This window comes from Saccopteryx bilineata, chromosome 1, assembly GCF_036850765.1.
Source record: "Saccopteryx bilineata isolate mSacBil1 chromosome 1, mSacBil1_pri_phased_curated, whole genome shotgun sequence".
NCBI classification, from domain to species: domain Eukaryota; kingdom Metazoa; phylum Chordata; class Mammalia; order Chiroptera; family Emballonuridae; genus Saccopteryx; species Saccopteryx bilineata.
In genome coordinates this window covers 325,551,479-325,572,949 of record NC_089490.1, presented here as the reverse complement: position 1 = coordinate 325,572,949, position 21,471 = coordinate 325,551,479, and the positions used below count along the sequence as shown (strand labels likewise).

The following is a 21,471-nucleotide window of genomic DNA, read 5'->3' as shown; positions in this document are numbered from 1 at the left end:
TTTGAAGGTGGAGGCATGCAGTGGATTCTTATAGAACACTTTCAGCTCCGTGGGGAAAACCCCACGGAGAGGCTGCTAGCGAAGGCTTAGTGCACTACCTCCGCCATTGTTGTGATGAGCTGGTGAGGCTGGTGGGGGTGGAGGGACTAAGGTGACTGCCTGACTGAGGTAGCTGTGGGGACTTCCAGGAAAGGTGAACTGGCTGTGGATAAAGGCTCTGATTTGTTCCTGTTCAGTCTTCTTTTCCCTTAAACCTGAAAGTGGAAATGGGTAAAAATGAGGGCAGGGTAAGAACGGGACAGGTTGTTCCATGGAGAACTGTGCCTTAAAAAAAAAAAAGGCCAGCACTTGGATGTTAATCCTGACTCACTTGTGAAAACAAAGCACTTCCAGAAGCAATGACTTGGCTTACGCCGTCTGTATTGTTAATGGAAGTGAATGTGTGAGTGGGTATTGGTAGACGATCTGATGTTTGTCAGAGCAATTTGGAGTACATTAGTCAAATGCATGTTTATTTAAAAAAAATAAAGGTATCGCCTGACCTGGTGGTGGCGCAGTGGATAGAGCGTCGGACTGGGATGTGGAAGGACCCAGGTTCGAGACCCCGAGGTCGCCAGCTTGAGCGCGGGCTCATCTGGTTTGAGCAAAGCTCACCAGTTTGGACCCAAGGTCGCTGGCTTGAGCAAGGGGTCACTCGGTCTGCTGTAGCCCCATGGTCAAGGCACATATGAGAAAGCAATCAATGAACAACTAAGGTGTTGCAACGCGCAATGAAAAAACTGATGATTGATGCTTCTCATCTCTCTCCGTTCCTGTCTGTCTGTCCCTGTCTATCCCTCTCTCTGACTCACTCTCTGTCTCTGTAAAAAAAAAAATAAAAAAAAAAAGGTATCCATATTTCCAAAGTGGAAATTAAAGTTGCTAAAAAATTACTTAAAATATTCTACTTTCTTAATACAACCACTTAATATTTTTTCTATACAACTTAATTTTTTCATGTTATAATCATAGATTATATTCAGTTTAGTATCTTAGCTGTTTTAGATAGTATTTTATTACAATATTTTTTCCTTAAATGTAGTTGTTTTTAAAGATTTTATCTGTTGGTTTTAAAGAAAAAGGAGAGTGGGGGGAGCAAGAACTATCCACTCATAGTTGCTTCACTTTAGTCGTCCATTGCTTGCTTTTTGGTTCTCGTATGTGCCTTGACCAGGCAAATCCAGGGTTTTGAACTGGCGGCCTCAGTGTTGCACTGCGCCCCCACAGGCCATGCTGTTTTATTACAATGTTTTTTATCACAATGTTTGTTTCCATGGCCATCCTTTTATTGTTGCATTTCAAGTAATGTGAACGTCATCATGCATATCAAATTTTCCATATTTTGGTTTAGTTCTTTAGGAATCATTATTTAGAAATGAAATTATTGGGTGGATTGTAGTGAGTATTTCATGACTTCTGAGGTTGGATAACTTTATAAAAATATTATAGTGCCTGTTTCATTGTACTTTGACCAATCTTAGGTCATTATAATTAGAAAAAAGTTCGCTAATTAGTGTTAACTTTTATTTTAATTTGCAGTTATCAGCTAGGTTAAATGTTATGATGCTATATTTTAGTAGTTAGATTTCTTTGATCTTAAGAAAATTGGTTCTTCATGTTTTGTGTTCCTATGATTTATCTATTTAATGGATTCAGAGTAAACTAAAACATGTTTTCTCCAGCACTTGCTCTGATTTTCCAGTTTCTAGAGTGCCGCTTCCACCCTTCACAGGTGACAATGGAGTAGAGGTGGCGGTGGCAGCAGGACTAAACCTTCCTGGGCCTGCTGTGTGCCAGGCACTTATGTGGCTCGTCCTTAATCTTAACAACAGTCCTAAGGGGTGCATACTGTTGATATGCCTATTTTTGCTGATGATAAAACTTAGGCTTAGAGAGAGAGGTTAAAGTAACAGTGACAGACACCAGTTGGGAAGTGCAGGAGCCAGGACACACACCTGGACCCTAGACGTGTTTGTCACACACCACAACTCCCGTGAATTCACACCGAATGTGTTTATGTCTACTGCATGTTGTAATGGAGGCAAAGATTTACATTTTTATTTGGTGTCACTTACCTGGTGAATTTCTGACCAGGTGTATATGTCAAACCTGATGTTCAGCGTGTGCTCTGCTCACCTGGGTTCTTTTTTCGGGAGGACCAAAATACTGATTAAGTATTCCAGAGTGGAGGAGGAGAGTCCTCAGATATCCTGGAAGACCGTAGGAGCAAACTTAACCTTGCAGACAGCTCCAGGCTCTGAGCTGCAGTCTGTCTTGGGATTGCCTTCATTTGGAAGTGACGATTTAGTAGAATATTGTTTATTGCTTTGGCCTGTGTTTTTGTCTTAGCCTGTTTTTAGCAGAATGTTTCAGTTATGGAAGATAAGCACTATTTTAATGATCAATTTTTATGTTTCCGGCAGTGTGAGTTTGGGAAAAGTTACTCCTCTTGGTAAAAAGACCATTTTTCCACTCCTTGAGCTTCTCCATTGCCCTGTTGCCCTTTATCTGGGCTGAGCCTTGCCCGTTCAGCATAGGGGGTTTGATTTGCTAGCTGCCTGGAAGCAGAGCGATGAGTGGTAACTGTTTACTATTAATAGTATATTGATCTATGAATATATGAATTTGATATTTAGCATGCAGATAGATTCTTTCTAAAAGCATGAAATGCCTTTTTTTTCTAAGCTGAGCTATCACCACTAGGCATCACTGCCACCATTCTTCCCATGAGGGCAGGGGTGCAGTTTCCTGCGTTAATAGAAGAAAACTGTGGTGTGACCAACTCCCCAAATCATTCATATTTTTCTTTTAAAAATGCACTGTGCATATTCCCCCAGAAAAGCTCCTGGTTTGGTTTTATTTAAAATGGAGCCAAAGTTACTGACGTCCTCTTGGGAACATGCCAAATGACAATGCAGGGAGGAGGGGGGGAGTAAAGGGGGTGGAGCCCAGGAGGACAAGCGGCAAATTAGAGAGAACGCCTTTACCCAAGATTGACACGGGTATGTCAATCCAACAGTGCAGCCAGAATGTAGATTAAAGTGTGAACAAGTATAAAGATGTGGGCTAAAAAGCAGGTCGTACTCCTGGGGCGTCAGGTGTGCCATGTGCTGTAGTACAAGAGAGAATGTTTGGTGGTCTCTCTTGTGTTGGAAATGGCTGGAGGAGGGAGGAGAATTTTTGGAGTCAGTGTATGTTTCCAAAGTCGTGAATTATGATTTGTAGTCTACATAGCTGTGAAAATCAATTGTTGTGTGGGACCATAGGGTAACCCAGACTCACGCCTATTGGATTAAAAACTATGCATTGCTCTTAACAAAAATGAGGTCGCAGAGCCTCATTTAAATTCCACCAGCCAAACATGTGTTTTGAATACCAGCATTAGAACTGGAGAGCTTCTCCAGTTTTTAAGCTGAATTATAGCTGGTGAGCCAAGTGAAATGCCCTGTTTATCCTGAGAAACGGCTCTGCAGTATGGGAACCTCAAAAGGCTAGGGTCAAGTGCAGGTTACTTTCTCAGGAAACCTAACACAATTCCAGCTGTGATGAATTAAATGAGTGACTTCACCAAAAAAGAGGATTATCTGTATCTATCCTGCACAGCAATGATTATGACCTTAGTTTACCCAAGAGTCGAGTCTTAATATGAACATTTGTCAGTCGTACGGGGTCTGCTCAACCAAAGGGAGACACTTGGGAAGCTCTGGGTTTGGGAAAATAAGATTCAAAGGGGTTTCAGTTCTGGCTTTTCCACTTTGTGACAAATCACATAAATTCTCTTAGTCTCACTTTCCTTCTCTGTAACTTGTTACAGCTGAATTTTCCTAGAACTAATCGATATTCTTCCTTACATAAATAAAACTTGTTCATTGTAGAAAATTTAGAAGTACAGATAATTTCTACTCCTTCCTCTCCTCCCCCCAAGAAAAACAAGAGAGGGGAAAGGGAAATTGCCTACAGTTCCATTATCCAAAGACAAACACTGTTAAATACTCTGTTCATTGTGTTACTTTAAGGGTCAGAAACACATAAGAAAATACTGTTAAGTTGGAAAGCTCTATGTAAATATGGGGTGTTTTTACTGAGTGCGAAGTCTTCAAATTTGAACCTCTTTAGAGCCAAGAGGCTTTTACTTATTTCATCTCATTTTTAAATTATTTTATTTCACTTTGTTTACTTTTCTCTGGTTATTAAAATAACAATGCTGGGGTTTTTTGTGCATCTTTATTTTTTAGTTTTTCTCTAATGTACAGGTATTACTTAGATAATAAATATTTTTTCAAATAGCCATACATGTGCACTGTAGAAATGATATAAAGCACAGACAAATCTGAAAAATCAAAAAGAAGTCTGTAATCCCATCACCTCAAGATAGTCATTCTGAACTTTTGTCGCAGTTCCTTCTCAGCACTTTTCTGTGCGTTGCTTTTTACACAGATGAAATCCTAGTACATATCATATCTTAGAACTTAAAAAGAAATCTTTGCCTAGGGGTTCAGTAAAAGACTGTCAAAATGAATTGTTCATGTTGATAAACTGAAAAAAGTTGTTTGGCTTTTATTTTTCTATTAATAAGTTTACTTTGAATAATCTATTTAGCTGTTTGCATGTTTTCTTTTGAATTACTTGATCACATCTTCCATCGATTTATTGGTATTTTTCTATCATGTTTTGAAAAATATTTGTCAGTCACACAAGCCATAGTTATTAAATATTGAATATTAGCATAATGGCCTAATGGTAGATAAACATCTAGTTTATTGTCTTGAGCGCCTCCGATGCTTGGGGACCTGGGGCGGCAGTGGGGACCGTGGGTCTGTTTGCATGGGTTGCTCCGCTGCCCTCTGAATTCTGGAATTGCTGCTCTAAATTGAGACTCATTGGTATACTGGCAGTACGGTCAAGAGCAGGGCTACCTGCTTACAAAAATTAGAGGTGATTTTATCGCTTCATATTTGTTTTTGAAATATCCTCTAATGTTTGTGAACAGTATAGAAATATAATGTTAGCCACATGTCTAATTAAAAATTTTCTAGCAGCCACATTTTTTTAAAAGTTAGAAGAAACAAATGAAATTAATTTTAAAACAGTATTTGGTTAACCCATTTAAAAATATTTTAAAAAACAAACATGTTTTAGTTAACCCGTTATATCCAAAATATTATCACCTCATTGATAATCAACATAAAAAGCCTACTAATGAGATATTTTACCTTTTATGTGCTATTTACATATTGATGTATATTTTACATGTCCTGTACATCTCTACTCTGACCAGCCACATTTCAGGTGTTTGGTAGCCACTTGTGGCTTGTGGCTTATGGCTACTGTTTTGGATAGCATAGGTCTAGAAGGGAGAGAGAGCCTGTGTCAGAGAGAGTGTAGGGACATGACCTTGAAGCTACGCTCTCGTTCTGCCCTGCATTGCAAGAAAACTGTGGAAATGGAAGATTCTAAGGTGCTCAAGGGCAGTATGCTTTGATTCCTCATCGAGGCTTTAGGAGTTGGGATTGTGATTCTCACCACACAGTGTCTGAAGAGGAAAGGATGACCAAAGGTACTGATCATTGCCTTTCTCCTAATACCTATTAGCAATGTGTGGTAAAACCACGGAGGCTAACAGTTATAAATCCTAAAGATAGACACTGTGTGCGATGCTTTGTACATATTGTCTCATTTGGTGCTTACAACAACTCTGTGAGCTAGATACTAGCATGGGTACTTGGCTGGAAAGAAGCAGAATCAGAAAAAAGAAACCCCTCCTATTAAGAAACAGTGCTGTCCTGTATACCAACATGGGGAGAACTCTGGTGTGGTGAAATGTGGTGGGTTCTAGACCCCCCAGTTCAAAGACTTTTTTTTTTTGCTTTATAAAAACTGGGGCAGCTTTCTTTGGGTTGTGAAGCTTCTGAGCCTGAGTTTGCATTCTTTAAAAATAGGACAATAAAACATGGCCTGGGAGTCGTGACTGCCCAAGCTTGTAGGAATTAAATGACATAGTGGATATAAAGTGTTGTCTGTGCAACACTTACAGGTGTAATGAAAACACATACGTTTAAGCTGAGTATGAAGCCTTGTTGTATGCAGAGAGGAGCAAATGGACTGTTGATGAGATGTCACCAGTGACCTTGTTTCCCTAATCTAAATGACTTCATCACTCAAGTTTTGAGCTGCATTCTGTGACCCCAAATACATGAGAAGAAGGGCCATGGCATGGAGCCATCTTATTATATTGGCAACGTCATAATTTGAGAGTCTACCTAGATTGTCCAGAACGAATCTCCATACCAGAGATCTCTTCCTTAATAATACAACGTTCAAGGTTAGCCATTCTTTGAAAGTGCATCAAGCGTAAACGGTCTCCTAACTGGCTCTTGGGATTGGAGCCAAATCAACTGACAACAATTTAATGGGTATCAACTTAATAGTATCATATAAGTCATAATTTTCTATCCTAAAAAAATAATCATTCTATTAATTAGGGAGAAAAGACCATGTTTGAAAATGTAAATAATATTACATTTAAATAAAAATTCAAGAGAACCAAAACCATGACATAAGGCCAGTGGTGGCAGTTTGTCAGGAGTGTGATTCAGGCAAGGTTGTAAGTTTGGAGGAAGGAAATGGGTGCACATTCTGGGGTTGGGCGATGCACAGCGTCGTCCAATCATTGACCGTGGAGGACAGCCTGCGGGGCTTCCCTGTATGATCTTGTTTTGTCTCTTAAATGTGGCTGTTTAAATGCTGTGATTCTTGTTTTTAATACTGTACATCACTGTGGACTTGGGGAGAAGAGGCTTCCTTAGCCCTGCTCAGATGTATTTAAATAATTGAATAGTTCGATGGCAGATGGAAAAAGGTCACTTTCTGCAGTGTTCTGAGGCTCACGGTGCTCCTTGAGAAAAGGAGCAGGATGTGTTGGTGGCCCCTGCCTCAGTTTTTATGTGAATTAAGCAAGGGGATGAAATGTGGTCCTGGCAGATAACATAGACTCTCGATGATGTTAGTTGAATGTTCTCTGTAGAAAAGACCTTCACCTATGAAGAATAATGTTGAATCTAAGTAAGGGGACAAGTCAGGCAGGTTTCTAGCCTTCATCTGTCCCCAAGGCTGCTGGAGCCTACAGAAAGTTCTGATGCTTTTGTGTTTGGGTATGAATCCTGGACCTGGTGGTGCTCAGACTGGGCCACAGGAACCAGGAGCAGAGGACCAAAGGGGGCTGCCTGCCCTCCCTGCTTTCACCAACACATGGGGAATGGTGAGCCACATAGACCTGGGATGGAAAAGCCTGGGCTTGGATCTCCTTCATGTTCCTAATATCTCTGTTGTACATATTTTGCAAGTTACTGTCCCGTGCCTTGTTTTTCTCACCTAAATAGAGACTGACAATGATACTTATTTTGTAAAGTGGTTATTTAAGTCAATATGAGATGATGCATGTGCATGTAGCACTGCATATCACAGTGGCTGGAATGTAATAAGTACCCAATAAATGTTATCCCATAACAGAAAAATTTTATTGGCCTTCTTATGAATGCCACACTCAATGCCAGGCTCTGTACTGAGGTTCTGGGATACAAATGATATTTATAGTAATAGTGATTAATAGCTAACATTTGTCCAGTGCTTACTTTGTGCCTGGCTTTATACATATTAACTCCTTAAGTCCTTTAACAATGAGCTTAAAGGGCATATAGTCCCAGGAAACTGAGACACATGATATCAAATAAGGTAGCTCTCTGACTGCATGATCTAACGGGAAATAAGCTCACAAATAGAAAATTATAGTATGGAATTCTAATATTTGCAGGTAGCTTCTCAATAATTGATGGTTCCATCTCTTCTTTTTTCCTTTCCTCTGTGTCTGTATTACTATGAAATACTTATCCCAATGGTGGCCAGTCAGTCATTCCCTTTGGAAGCTGGGGACAGGTTGTTTCATAGCACTGGTATGACCTATTCTTCTCCAACACTCTTACTCCCTCCTGTACTCTAAGCCCAAACCTGCCTGTTCAGATCTCTGAGCCCACCAACGCCGGCAGACAGAGTAGTTGGTCGAGGAACAGGGGTCCGTGGTTGAATGTGTAACCGAGTTGTTTGAGGCCAGTGTTCTCTGTTTAATAGAAGACTTCTTATTTTGGAAAAGCCTGTTCTTTCCTGTCCCTTAAGCTTGACAAACACCCTTTTCCTGCATTGCCACTCAGGTGACTAGTCACCTTAGGCTGGCACTTGCTTTATGTTATCTAAAAGAGAAAGATAACTGAGACAATAAGCCCATCATTGACCATCAGTGAGTTCCAAATCCCAGAGTTGAATAAATGTTGAACGATGGAAGCCCCAGCCTGAAGCTTGTGGGTCAGAGGGAAGCCCTGATGAGTCAAACAACAGGACTGCAGGCTCACCTGGGCCCTTCAGGTCCAAGGAGACGCCACCTTTGCCCCTGGCATGGGATGAAACAGGATGGGAATGGGTGTTTGCCTTCAAATAGAGGCGGAGTCAGTTGTGGTTATTTTGCCTTTGGCCAAGGTAATCTCTTTCCATGAAAAATGCACAGTAGGATTTAGCCAGCCTTCAGGAATGCACTTGCTCAGCAACAGAGCTGTGGTTTTTTGGGTTCACGCCGGATGGGAGCACCTGTCATCTGGGGTGAAAGCCGGGCATTGTGAACAGCACTCGCGGCATCTTGCTCTTGGGATGGAGTCGGACCTCATGCAGACAGACCTCCCCACGCACGCAGGCTGACACACTTCAGTGCGGAGGGGCCCACATTCCTCAAAATGCAGAAATGCTTTATTTCTGAAGAGATGGCCAGTCATTATGTAACAGGTGTGGTGGGGGGGGATGGTTTCCATCTCCCCACCGACAGCATTCCTTTCTGAAATCTGAGGATGGCTGGAAGGTGAAGCTCAGTGAGGACTCACGTTGAGCTCCCTGGTTCACCTTGTGTCAGGGAGCTTAGATCCCAGCTGTCGTCACAGGAAATGGAAGGGCTCCTGGGCTGCAGGCAGAAGGAAATGTAGCTGGGAAATCGGTCCAGGGCTCAGGTGGAGCCTCTGATGTCAGTTAGCTCCCAGCGCAGGGCCTGTGGTTATTTACTCTGTTAGGATTGGCTGGGTGTATTTTGTGCTCGTCTTTGTGGAATGTCTGCATGTCCGTGTAGAGTGCTAAGGGGACCCTTGTCAAGTTGTCTTCTAGAGTTTGACATTTAACTGACAGGAGTCAGCATTCAGAGGAATTATGCCTACAGGAAATGCTTATAAAATGAAAGATTTGGAGGCTGACAAGGTCCAAAAATATTCCAGCAACTATAATTGAAAATATAAGGCCAGGCGACCTCCTAGGGAAAAGGTGGTAGGTAGCCCTGAGACCTTTGACTATGGATGGCCGCAAGGAACGGGAGTGACACGGGTTAACTGTTATGGATTAGATGTAGCTGAATCTCCGGAGGACTCGGGCCTCTGAGACAGAATGTTGATGATTTCTGGGTTGCTGGTAATTCTTGTCAACCCGGTTCCCAGATTGAGACCTAAAGGTTGAGGGGTCAACAAGAAAACTAGGTTTCCCAAGTCTCTGCAGAAGTGAGATGGATGTGGTTGGAGAACTAGACATGGAGACTGTCTTTGCTATTTATAGCTGTTGAGGTTGTTGTCAGGAGGCCTTGGCATGGACTTAAAGAAAATACGATGGCTCTTATAAAATAAGGTGAGAGGAATGAGGAAGAGATTCTTAGGGAATGGAGACAGGAGATGGAAATTCATGAGTTAAGTGTATGAGATAGTACTCAGAATTTGAACAATCAAGGGACACTCCATGTGTTCTTTTTAACATGGCTAGACTTTTAATTTCCAGACCTCCTCACCCAGCAAATCAAAACATAAAAATTAGCTCCTTCCCCAGGACTTTCCCATTTCATTAAATGGTACCCCTGTTCATATATATAAAGCCTGAAATCTAGGAGTGATTTTTTAAAATTTGTCCTTACTTTCTTTCCCCCCTTCTGTGATATATATAAAACATATCCCAAATCCATTCATTGTTTTTCTCTGCTGCTGCCCTGTGAGCCTTCATCACTTCCCACCTAGACCACACCTGGCCTCCTCAGTGGTCACATTTTGTCCATTCTTGCCCCTGTGTATACTATCTGTACAGAAGTCAGATTCAAGGCAGCCCCTCCCCTGGCCTCTGGGTACGCCCTCTGGGGAAGGCTGGCCTGGCCTGCAAAGACCCCCCTCCATCCTTCTGATCCTCGCTCCTGCTGCTTCTGCTGGCTCTGCTGTGGCAGATTGCTTTCTTCCACCTGTCCTGCCTTGGACCCGGAGCACCACCCGATTGCTGTCCCTGGAATACTGCTTTCCCCACTTCTCTACCCCCTGCCCCAACCACTAGCCTGAGAGTCGGACTTGAACTCAAGCACCAGAACTCCTTCTCAGATGTCTCAGTGTGAACTTGCCTCTCCGTAATTGACTGTTATATTGCTCTGCGTTATTTTAGGAATGTGCTCATTACTTTTCAGTATGTGGCTTTGTTGTTTATTGTTTGATGGCTTGCCTGCCTGTCTCCCTGAGAAGGTAAGCCTCACGAGAGCAGGGGCCTTATCCATCTTGTTGACCGTACCCGCAGTGCCCAGAACAGTGCTGGTACAGAGGTCGATGGTGGATATCTGTGGAATGAAGGACTGAGCCTGCTGCACTCAGCCTGCTTTGGAAGCTTCACTGATGACTGCTGATAGTGGAAGCCATTGGTAGTGCATATGATATTGGGCCTTCTTCCCCCACACCATCTCTCCGGGGTCTGATTCCTGGTCTTCTGTTCCCTTGCAGCCGCCCATGCCAACTTCCTTTCCCGTCAACGGTGCAGCAGCACAGCCCGATGTCCTCCCAGAACTCCTCCGTCAGCGGGCCTCTGCACTCCACCTCCCTGCCGCACCCACTGCCCGTGGCCCTGGCGGCCCCTCCGCCCCCGCCCGCTGCCTCCCCCAGCCAGCAGCTTGGTCCAGATGCGTTTGCGATCGTGGAGCGAGCCCAGCAGATGGTGGAGATCCTGACGGAGGAGAATCGGGTGCTTCACCAGGAACTTCAGGGTTACTATGACAATGCTGATAAGCTCCACAAGGTATGTGGCCTCCTGAGGGTAGGGGTGGCAGGAGGTTCTCTAAAAAGGACAGAATTCTCTACCTGCTTGTGGGGAGAGGGGGGGGGGTTTCACTGACTCACTGGCCAGTGGTTAATAGGATCCCTTTTTATGCCAGGCACTGTGCAAGGCTCTAAGGAGACACAAATAAAAAGGCACAGTGTTGCCCTGGAGGAGCTTACAGTCCTAAAGGGGAGAATTGCCTAAGCTAGTACCTGCAGTACAACGTCAGGGGCTACAGTGGGTCCGGTGGAGCTGGACCTGGGCCTGGACCTGGACCTGGACCTGGACCTGAGACTCAGGCTGAGTGGCGTCTCCCCAGGTGGACAGCCTGGAAGAGGGAACGCCGACAGTAGCACAGGGAAGTGAGTCGAGAGAGACGGGTTCTCCTTCAAGTCGGGGTGTCTCAGGACCCTTGTGATGGCTATGCTGGTTTCATTAGCTGCTCTCTCTGCAAAGGCAGCGCTGTCTCCGCACCTCGGGAGAGTGAGTTACTGTGCACTCACCGCCTTCATGCTTGCGACTTGTCGGGGGGGAGATGCTGTGTAATTCAGCCGTGTCGTCATCCTGGGAACAGTACAGTGTATGGCAGCCTGCATCCTGAGGGCTTTGTGCTGAGAGCCAGAGTCACTAGGAACAAATCCAACAAGGGTGAACTGTTGCGGGCGGTGATGTCACGGCGACCCACGTGTCAGCACCTGGAATGTTCTGGTAAATCAGGAGAGGTGAGATGGGCATAGGAATAGGTGTTATAAGGCAGCCGAGCCACAGCAAGGAGGCCCGTGTGGTGGTGGGAGGCATCTCCAAGAGTCCGAGTGCCTGGCTCTGTCCCAGACAGTCAGGCTTTTGTCAAGAAGAGGGGTAGGAATACAGGCCCTGCCTGGCCATAGGGCTATTGTCACTTGATTCTTTTTTTTTTTTTTCCACTTGGTTCTTTATGAGAGTTGATGCTCCTGACTGGCCAGTTAGTGTTTGCTGTTTCGTACTGATCTCCCAGGTTAAGCCTGCTCTTTTTGCTGCTCCGGGTTTCAGAGCCGTCAGCTCCCTGGTGTTTTGAGGGCTGCGGTAAACAGCTGTGGGCAGTGGGTTTGAGGATACAAATGTTCACAGACAGAACCTGCCCCGGCATATCTATGCGGAGTTTCCAGAGAAATGGTCTGGAGCTCCCTGGAGTCGAGACCAGGCCTGGCTCAGAGAGCTCTGGCTGCCTTTACTGGAGGGGGAAACTGAGAGCCAGAGATGGACGGGCTGCCTAAAGGTTGCTGCCTCTCTCCCTCCCGAGTCACACCCTTAGAAGGCAGGAAGCGGGCCTGCTGTCTCCGGCTTTGGCTGTGAGTCACTGCCCAGGCCCGAGCTTGCCTCTGACACCTCCCAGGTATGGTCCAAAATGGGGAAGGCCCAACTCAGCACTTCTGGGAAATAAGTGGTTCTTTCTTCTCCCTAATGGAGTCTGTGGCTGGCATGTCCAGGAGTTATGCAGACCCACCTGAGGGTAGAGTTCAGTTCTGAGTCATTTCACATGGATATTTTTGGACAGTTCTATGGAGGGTGCAGAAACTGGGAGATTTTGTTATTTGTTCTTGACTTCTTTATTAATATATACTTTATTGACCTGTAATATATATCTCTTTCTTGATTTTGATGCATATTTCTATTTTGAAAAACAAAATTCATCTCCCAGTGACTCAGTTTCCCTGCCCAGGGGCCAACTCTTACACTTTGTGGCCAAAAGAATTTTGATGACTTCTAAAAAAGGAGAAAACCAAAATCAGTTCACCTTCTGGAACCCAAGCCTCCTTCAGTCCCTTGAATGTCATAAGTGATTCTCTAGCTGTTACATTTCACCCATCTGTCACATGTCAGACTAGAGTTGTCAGTTGTGAAAAACTCAGATTTTGACAAACACTTGCCGCACTCATCACTCATTTTATCTCTGCTCACAACAACTAGCACCAAGAGATGGAAGAGCCGTGTGGACTTTCTGAGTTGGCATCTCACGTCTGCGTCCTGGGTCGTCCTAGCCCCAACCCCCTTGGCGTTGGCCTCACTGTGCAGTTGTCCCCCAGCAGCTGCTGCAGCCTTCAGCCTGGGGCCACGACTGTTGGAGGAGGTGACAGTTGTGTTTCTCAGTGACGAGGACCCCCGCTTTGGGTGGAGCCACGGTCCTGCATCATAGGACATGGCCGCCTTTTGCCAGCAATGACATCCAGCCCAGGACCCTCTCTGAGCACCCTGGGAGCACTCGGGGAGATTCACTGTAAGGGCAGAACCAGAAATAGAAGAATTTTTATTCGCAGGGCCTAGCCTCTGCATGCTATGCCAGGAACACAGTAGGAAGGAAGGGCTACCCTTGGGGACTGCCAAAGCACAGCCTAGAGAGGAGGACCCTGCTCCAGAGGCACGAGGTGGTGATTACCACTGTTAATGATGGAGTGAGCATCTAGGACCCTCAGAAAGAGAAGCTCTTTTTCAGTATTTCCTTTGGATCACTCATTTGCTTCTTATTGCTCCCAGTTTCCCTGAAACTTAATGGATGGAACTTCCATCTGGACAGGACTGTGGGTTTTTAAGTGTGTTGGCCTCAGAACTCACCATGATGTGGATGGACGTTTAAAGGGAAAGGGCTTGAAGCCCTTTGAAGGCATTTACGGTTACCCCAGGCTTGCTCTCGTGAAGACCCCTCTTATCAGCATAGCAATGGGGGCTCTGATCAGGCCGTCTGTGACTTGGACAGCAGGGCTGTTCCTAGGCCTGTGGCTCCCTGAACTGCATAGGTAGGTGCTATGGGGAAATGCCAGTGTCGAGAGCTTGGAACGGCTGAGATTTTCTCAGGGCCTGTCTCTTCCTGCTTGCTTCCTGGCTGCCAGGATTTCTGCTCTGCTCATAGCTCCGTTTCTGGACAGTGATTGCTTCACTGTGAGTTCACGGGCTCCTTATGACCTGGCCTGACAGCTTCCTGATATCTGGGTTTGAAGGGAGGATGAGACTAGTGAAGGCAAACCCAGTGTTCTCTTCATAAGATCCCACTCAGACTCTTAACAGACCCAGTTGGTTGTTATGTCCAAGCCAGTCTGTCCAACCTTCTCTTTGTCATTAACAAATGTCAGGAAGAACTTAAGGTGTCCTAGATGTGAGGAATTTGAAGAAGGTGGTGTGGTTCTTATTCTGAAAGGATGTACAGTTAGAAATCATACAACTTTGGACTTAAAATTCTTAAAACGATGCCAGTCCAGTTTTATACCCTTTAGGAATCCTTGCTTTATGTCCCTGAAGAAGGTCATTCGTTTTTTACTTGAATGCTTCCAGAGATGAGAGGCTCACTACTGGGCATAGTACACTTCTGGAAAATATAGTTAGGAAATTCTTATGTTGAATCCAAATCTGCATCTTTTTAACTTCCTACATTCTGACCTCTCAAACCACAATAAAAGAGACTAATCTATCTCCATTGTGACAGCTGTCATTTCCTACAGGAAATGCCTTCTCCTGAACTAAGACACTTGCCCTTTCCTTCTTGGTAGCTACAAGCACATAACCATATCCCAATTCTTGATTGCTTAGTAGTCGAGATTGTAAACTATGCTGTCAGAGGGATCCTGCAGCTTCCTTTTAAAATGGCAGAGGGAAAGAATCCAACATCAAGTATATGTAGTTTCTCAGTGCCCACGACTGTTTTTAGGAGTTACAAATTTAAAAATTAATTAACTAGTATTTTTGTCACTGGCAGGGCTGTAAGGACTATTTCTGCCCTTAAGGAATTGACAGTCAAATCAGACACAAAATGCACCTGCACATCCGAGTCCCAGTCAGGCGAATGCAACAGATGAACATGCAGTGAAATCAGATCAGGACAGTTGTGACGGGTGGTGTAGTTGAGGAGGGCTTCCTGGTAGTCCCGAGCTTGAAGCATGAGCACCCCTAGAGCAGAAGGTGGGCGCTCAGGTCCTCTCTGCTTCTGTAGCAACCAGACGATGCCCTTCAGTCTTGAAAGGTACTGTCCCTGCGACATGCCCATCTATCTATCCAAAAATAAAAAGTCCACCTTTTATAGATGAAATTAGCATAGCAATGGTATATTTTGGAGCCATCTCTTTTGAGAACAGAATTAAAAGGAAAGAACATAATTTGTGGTAGAACTATGAACAGGATTCAGGACATGCTGTTCTATCTGCTGCCACCTTACTGACAGTTCATAGTCTCTTTTGAAGAAACAGAAAGGCCTTTTTTTAAGTGAGGGGACCGTGGAAGAAGCAACTGGTATTAGGAGGCCTTGAAGAAAATAGCGTGGTGCCGACAGGAGCTCGGGGTGCTCAGCTCTGCACTGGTTGCTGCCACGAAGAAGCCCGGAAGCCCTGCAGCCTCTTCACTGGCCTTTTCTCAGATGTGTCTTGGCTCTGTTGTAGCCTCTAGGGGCACTGACCACATTCTCTCTCCTTCTTTAAGTTTTTTTTGTTGTTGTTCTGAGCGTGCAGAAGAGAGAGAGAGTTGGCAAGAGATGAGAAGCATCAACTTGTAGTTGCATCACTTTAGTAAGTTGTTCATTGATTTCTTCTCATATGTGCCTTGACTGGGGACTCCAGCTGAGCCAGTGATCCCTTGCTCAAGCCAGCAACCTTGGGCTCAAGCCAGCAAACTTGGGTTCAAGCCAGCGACCTCCTGGGCTCAAGCCAGCAACCATGGGATCATGTTGATCCCATGCTCAAGACAGCAATCCTGCGTTTAAGCCGAATGAGCCCACACTTAAGCCAGATGAGCCAGCACTCAAGCCAGTGACCTCGTAGTTTCAAACATGGGGCCTCAGCGCCCCAGGTCGACACTCTATCCACTGCGCCACCACCTGGTTAGGCTCCTTCTTTAAGTTTTTGCCTTCCTGGCTCATGGCATCACAGGCTTAGTGTCTCTCACTGATTCTTCTGCCCCACCTAGACCCACAGTGTTGATGTTCCCCATCCGTGGCACTCTAATCTCCTATTGATCTCACTAAGTGTCTCCAATGTATGACTTCATCTGTCATGTATACATAATGACACAATTGCTCTTTTGACTTTCCAACCTGTATCTCCATCTGCTCCCTGGAAGTCCTCATCAAGATACTCTGCTGGCTCCCCAGATCAGGTATCTCCAAAACTGAACCTGTTTTCTTTCTTTGGTAAACCTGTTTCACTTCTCATCAGTGAAGTCCATCTTCACTGATCTTGAGTCAAGTCCATCTTCTCTAAGCGATGAGTGTCTGTTGTCTTTCTCTCTCTCTTTTCAGACCAGTCACTAACACCTACTGATTCTACTTTTTAGTGTCTTTGGAATTTGTTTTTTTAGTTATCCTTATTCACTCTTTGTCATCTGTCTGAACTTTTTATATTAGGTTCTTACTTGGACTTCTTTTCTCCTGCCTTGTCTCCCCATCCCCACCTGCCACCCCATCCTTTAGTTCCTCTGTTCCTCAAGTGAGATCCTGCTGCCCTTCTGCTTATGTGGTGGTGTGTCCTCCCTCTAGGTCTCCCCTGCTCGGAAGTCCTCGCTCTAGGCCCCGGCTCTGGCCACTGGCACCTTGCTCTCGTCCCCTGGACACCCTGTCATGTCAGAGACATGCACTTTCTTTCGTGGCTCTGTCTTGGCTCCTGCCTGGTGTTTTGTCTAGGATGCCAGAGCCCTTTGGCCTTTTCTGCTTGGCAAATTCCTATTCATCCTTTGAGACTCGTATTCAGTGTCGTTTTTCCTGAAATTTGAACTAAAGAAACTCCTTTCAACCCTGCAAAATTACTTTATCACTAGGCTGTCATGGCCGTATACCACCACACCCCTTACCACATTGCATTACTGAAGTGTATGTGTCTGCATGCAGGCCAGCTCTAGACATTGAGTTCCTGAAGACCAGAAATTGTCTTACTTATTCCTGTATCCTTGGCACCCAGACTCATAATAAGTATATAGTAGATACCTATTGGATACCTTTTAGTTATAGGAGTCTCAGCAGGGACTTTCTTATCTGGGCAATTGGGGTGCCTGGCTCACAGTGACATAGCTCACCTGCGGAAACCAAAAACATGGTGCAGGTCTTTTGGTGCCCAGTGGGGGGCTCTAGTGCTCTCAACCTTGCCCACTTTGCCTCTGATTCAACTTCTAACAGTTCATCAGGGTTCCATGTTTGCAAGACTTTCTCCTGCATTTGTGTTACACAACACTAAAATGGAGTTTATTGATATCTACTTCAAAAACACAGTATTATGTTAGACTCCTGTTACCGTTATCACAGTTACAGCTACTTATTACAGATCTATAAGATGCTGTAAGCTAAACACTTTCCCAGTTACAGCTATTTAGTGAAATACAAAAAAAGAACAACAAAAAAATGGTATTAATCTCGTATTTTTCAATTCCTTCATACAAAGGTTTCCTGTGGTACGTTTGTTTATATTTAGATTCAAGTCTATTAGTCTTTTCTATAAATAGTTTCATAGAAAAAGAGGTAAAAATGCTGAGTGGGTTTTATGTTCCTTTGAGGGTGGCTAATAAGGTCTCTGAAGACCCTGTACTTGTCTGGAAATTTGGGTTTTGGTTGTGGTCCTTTAGTTGTTTTATATTTTAATATCTTCTCTTATGTTAACCGGGAATAATAATAATAGTTATAAATTGCCATACAAAATATATGCGGTTTAAATTCAATCTTTCCTGATATTGATACAGAGGGATTTTTCCAAGATGATATCAGATGGTCCAGCCAGACTAGTGCATCTGCCCTTTACAGAATCCTGACATAGCCCTAAGAGGCCAGACGGGGGATTACACAGTTTCGTAGACATGAAACTTGGGATGCAGAAAAGGCCTTGTTGAAAATACAAGCCCTCACATTTGCAGTGTCAGAGGGTTATTGTAACTAAGGCAACGATATGAATGTCAGAATTCCACTTTACCCGCTTCTTTCTTTTAGTTTGAAAAAGAACTTCAGAGAATTTCAGAAGCCTATGAGAGTCTGGTCAAGTCTACCACCAAGCGAGAGTCATTGGACAAGGCAATGAGAAACAAACTGGAGGGAGAGATTCGAAGACTTCATGATTTCAACAGAGACCTCCGAGGCACGTGGAGTTTCATTCATGTTCTCTCTGCCCCATCCTGCTGTGTAGCCAACAGCCTGACTTCAGGTCCAGATTGTGTTAGATAATCTTATAAACTCCAACCACCCGGGGAAAGAGTGCTCAGAGAGTGGAATTGTTCTTTCCTGCCTTGTAGGTTGCAGCACTGAGCCTGAGATGTGACCACTCGTGTGAGAAGTAAGGGAATATGTGTGCAGTTTCTTGCTTGAAAAGTACTTAACGGTGACTTGTGACGATGTGAATGGGAACTTTGGAAAGACCTGTGTTGGGTACACAGCCCTTCCCAAGTCTAGCTGAGCCATTTGGTAGCATTCTTTGAAAGCCAACACTGAACACTTGCTTGGTGTAGTATAGAAGACAGAGCTAGACATGTGTCCCTCTTGGGGGAAAATAAAATAAATGCCCACAGTGTGGGGAGATATATATATATATATATATATATATATATATATATATATATATATATATATACGCACACACTCCCTGAGAGCTAGGAACCACCAGCTGCAGGGTCTTGAGAACCTCCAGCATAAAGAATTATTTAACCCATAAAATCTAACTTAACTTTCAGTCAGCCAAGCCATTTTTCAGTTGCCTCGTATATCATGATACTCAGTGTATTGGTAGTCTCTAGTACAGGGGTCGGGAACCTATGGCTCACGAGCCAGATGTGGCTCTTTTGATGGCTGCATCTGGCTCGCAGACAAATCTTTAATAAAAAAAAATAATGTTAAAAATATAAAACATTCTCATGTATTACAATCTATTCATTTCTTACCACTCATGTTCATGGTTGCCAGTAGCTAGAGCCAATCACAGCTGTCCTCCAGACAACACCAAATTTTTATCGGATAATGCGTAATGTACATGGGTCGTTGTATGGCTCTCACAGAATTACATTTTAAAATATGTGGCGTTCATGGCTCTCTTAGCCAAAAAGGTTCCCGACCCCTGCTCTAGTAGCTAGGTTCCAACCTTTTCTATTAATACAAACCTTTCTATCTTGTGAATCATATACATTCAATGAAGACTTATTAAACTGAATTATCATTATTTTTTATTTAGAAATTAAATTTAATTGGGGTGACATTGATCAATAAGAGTACGTAGGTTTTGGGTAAACATCTCCATTACATTTGAACTATTGATTGTGTTGTGTGCCCATCACCCAAAGCCAAATTATATAATTGAAAAAATGAAAATTTACCCCAAGGTTTGAGTGAATATAGAACTAACTGTGTAGAATTTTAATCCATTATGTCATTTTGACATTTTTTAGTATTGATCTAATTGTTTTATTTATTTATTTACTTACTTATTTGCTCCAAGATATAGGTAGCAGTCACAGGCTAAAACAGAGGGCTCATGGTCAAGGTTAGGCTAGGCCTAGGTTTGAGCTAAGGAGAGTCAACCCCTTTGCAAGGACTTCAAATCCAAGCTTTGCTCTTAGGGAACAAAATAGTTTTTCTGAGAATCCATTCTTAACTGCCTCCTGCTGGTGCATACCTTGGTATTCCCCTGCATAACGGCACAGTGTGGCAGCTGAAGACTTCCTTTGACATCTGGGAATGTATTGTTCCTCCCCAAAGGTTTTGTTCAGTTTGGGGCTCCTGCCCGAGCGTCCTTCATACGCAGCTCTTGGCCCCCATGGCATTTCTCACTTGATGATGGCGAAGATCCATATGCATTTCTCCATAATTATTTTCTCTTTGTGCGCAGATCGCCTGGAGACTGCCAACAGGCAGCTGTCGAGCAGGGAGTATGGCGGGCACGAGGACAGAGCCGTGGAGGGCCTTTATGCTTCCCAGAGTGAGTCTCCACCTTTATCCATCCCAAAGTTGGTATTTTAAAAAACCCAGGGGCCTGAGGAAAGAATTGTGTTAATTTTAAGTAGGATTTGTGCTGTGTGCTTTTTGTTTTTTAATTTAATATATAAGCCGTTGGGCCTCCTAGGTCTGCCAGAGACAAAGCCAGAGTTCTTAGGTATTATTTCAGTATTGTTTATTCTGACCTTACCTGGGCCACTTAAATGATCTCCATATGTGATACTCATTTCCAGAGACCACTGTGCCCATTTCTGCCAAGATTAAAATGAACAATGGCTTCCAGTGCCTCCAGATGTATTGGAAGAATATTGCCTCAATTTCACCAATAGAATCAAATGGGTTTTGAGAAACCATCAACCAGCGTTAGAATTTCTGCAAATTCATCATACAAGTCAGAAATGTAAAAATAAAATACAGCTTTCTTTATTTAAAGCTGTTTAGAAAATTCAATATCTTTCTATATTGTAAATCTCAAGAGCATTGTGAGTGAAGTGCTTGCAAACTAAAGACAGTTGAAAACAACAAAAGCCACTTATTCAGACACTGACCTTCTGTTGTATCATGGTGGTATTCTGATGCTTGACACAGCCTCCATTTACAAGGCTGGGGAATAATTGGTGGAACTTTCAAATTTCCAGTACTGTTTAGTCGGGTTAAGCTCCTTTGTTTCCCCCCAATTTACTCGTGATTGCACTCCAGTTATTAATGTCAGCTTCATTTTTTAAATTCTAAGTTTGGCAAATGGACACTAATACTATCTGAGGCTTTTGTCTCAGACCCTTTGAGGTCTTCTTGCAGGAGGTGAAAGGCCTGTGCCCCAGATTCACATGAAAAGCTACATCAGCATCTTGAGATTTATTTGCTTTCCAAACAGAATTCATCTCTTTGTAAGGGTGCAGTAGATTTCCCATCTCATCTGAGCTTTTCTTCAAAAAACGAGTCATCTGTGCTATCTGCATTTTGTACCTACCTTTTGGACGATCGGGCGCACGGGGAGAGTCCATGTCCTTATGGCAGTTGTGTCAGCACCGTTGCTCTGCTGATGCTCTGCCTTCTTGTCAGGGGATATCCTTTCCTCACTTGGTTCAGGTCAAAATGGGGCAATTTGTTCGTTTCACCTGATGGGCACATGTTCTAGCCTCCTAGACCAGGCTGTGCTGATGGAATGACAGGGCTTAGTGTCGTGTGAGCTCAGAAATGTTCCTGTAGACTTTAACCTCTGGCTCAGAGCCATCACATTACTGATGCAGGCAGAGGCCTCCCGCTTTGCAGGGACTGGTTTGCTCTGTGCAGGCATGCCCCATGGTGTTCCAGAGGCAGAGACAGGAGCACCCCGGGCATTTTTCAGCTGCTTACAGGTACCTCAGCGTTGATGTGTGATGTAA

At 44.0% G+C, this 21,471-nt stretch overlaps 1 protein-coding gene across 8 annotated transcripts in view; it reads left to right on the top strand.

Moving 5' to 3' along the window:
- Positions 1-21,471, top strand: part of AMOTL1 (angiomotin like 1) — a 171,741-nt gene that overhangs the window by 108,006 nt on the left and 42,264 nt on the right. For all 8 annotated transcript variants that reach the window (XM_066248257.1, XM_066248284.1, XM_066248276.1 and 5 more), the window contains 3 exons: positions 10,860-11,151; positions 18,098-18,242; positions 19,980-20,069. In XM_066248257.1, coding sequence (XP_066104354.1) covers positions 10,860-11,151; positions 18,098-18,242; positions 19,980-20,069 — 527 coding nt within the window. The remainder of the gene's footprint in view (positions 1-10,859; positions 11,152-18,097; positions 18,243-19,979; positions 20,070-21,471) is intronic.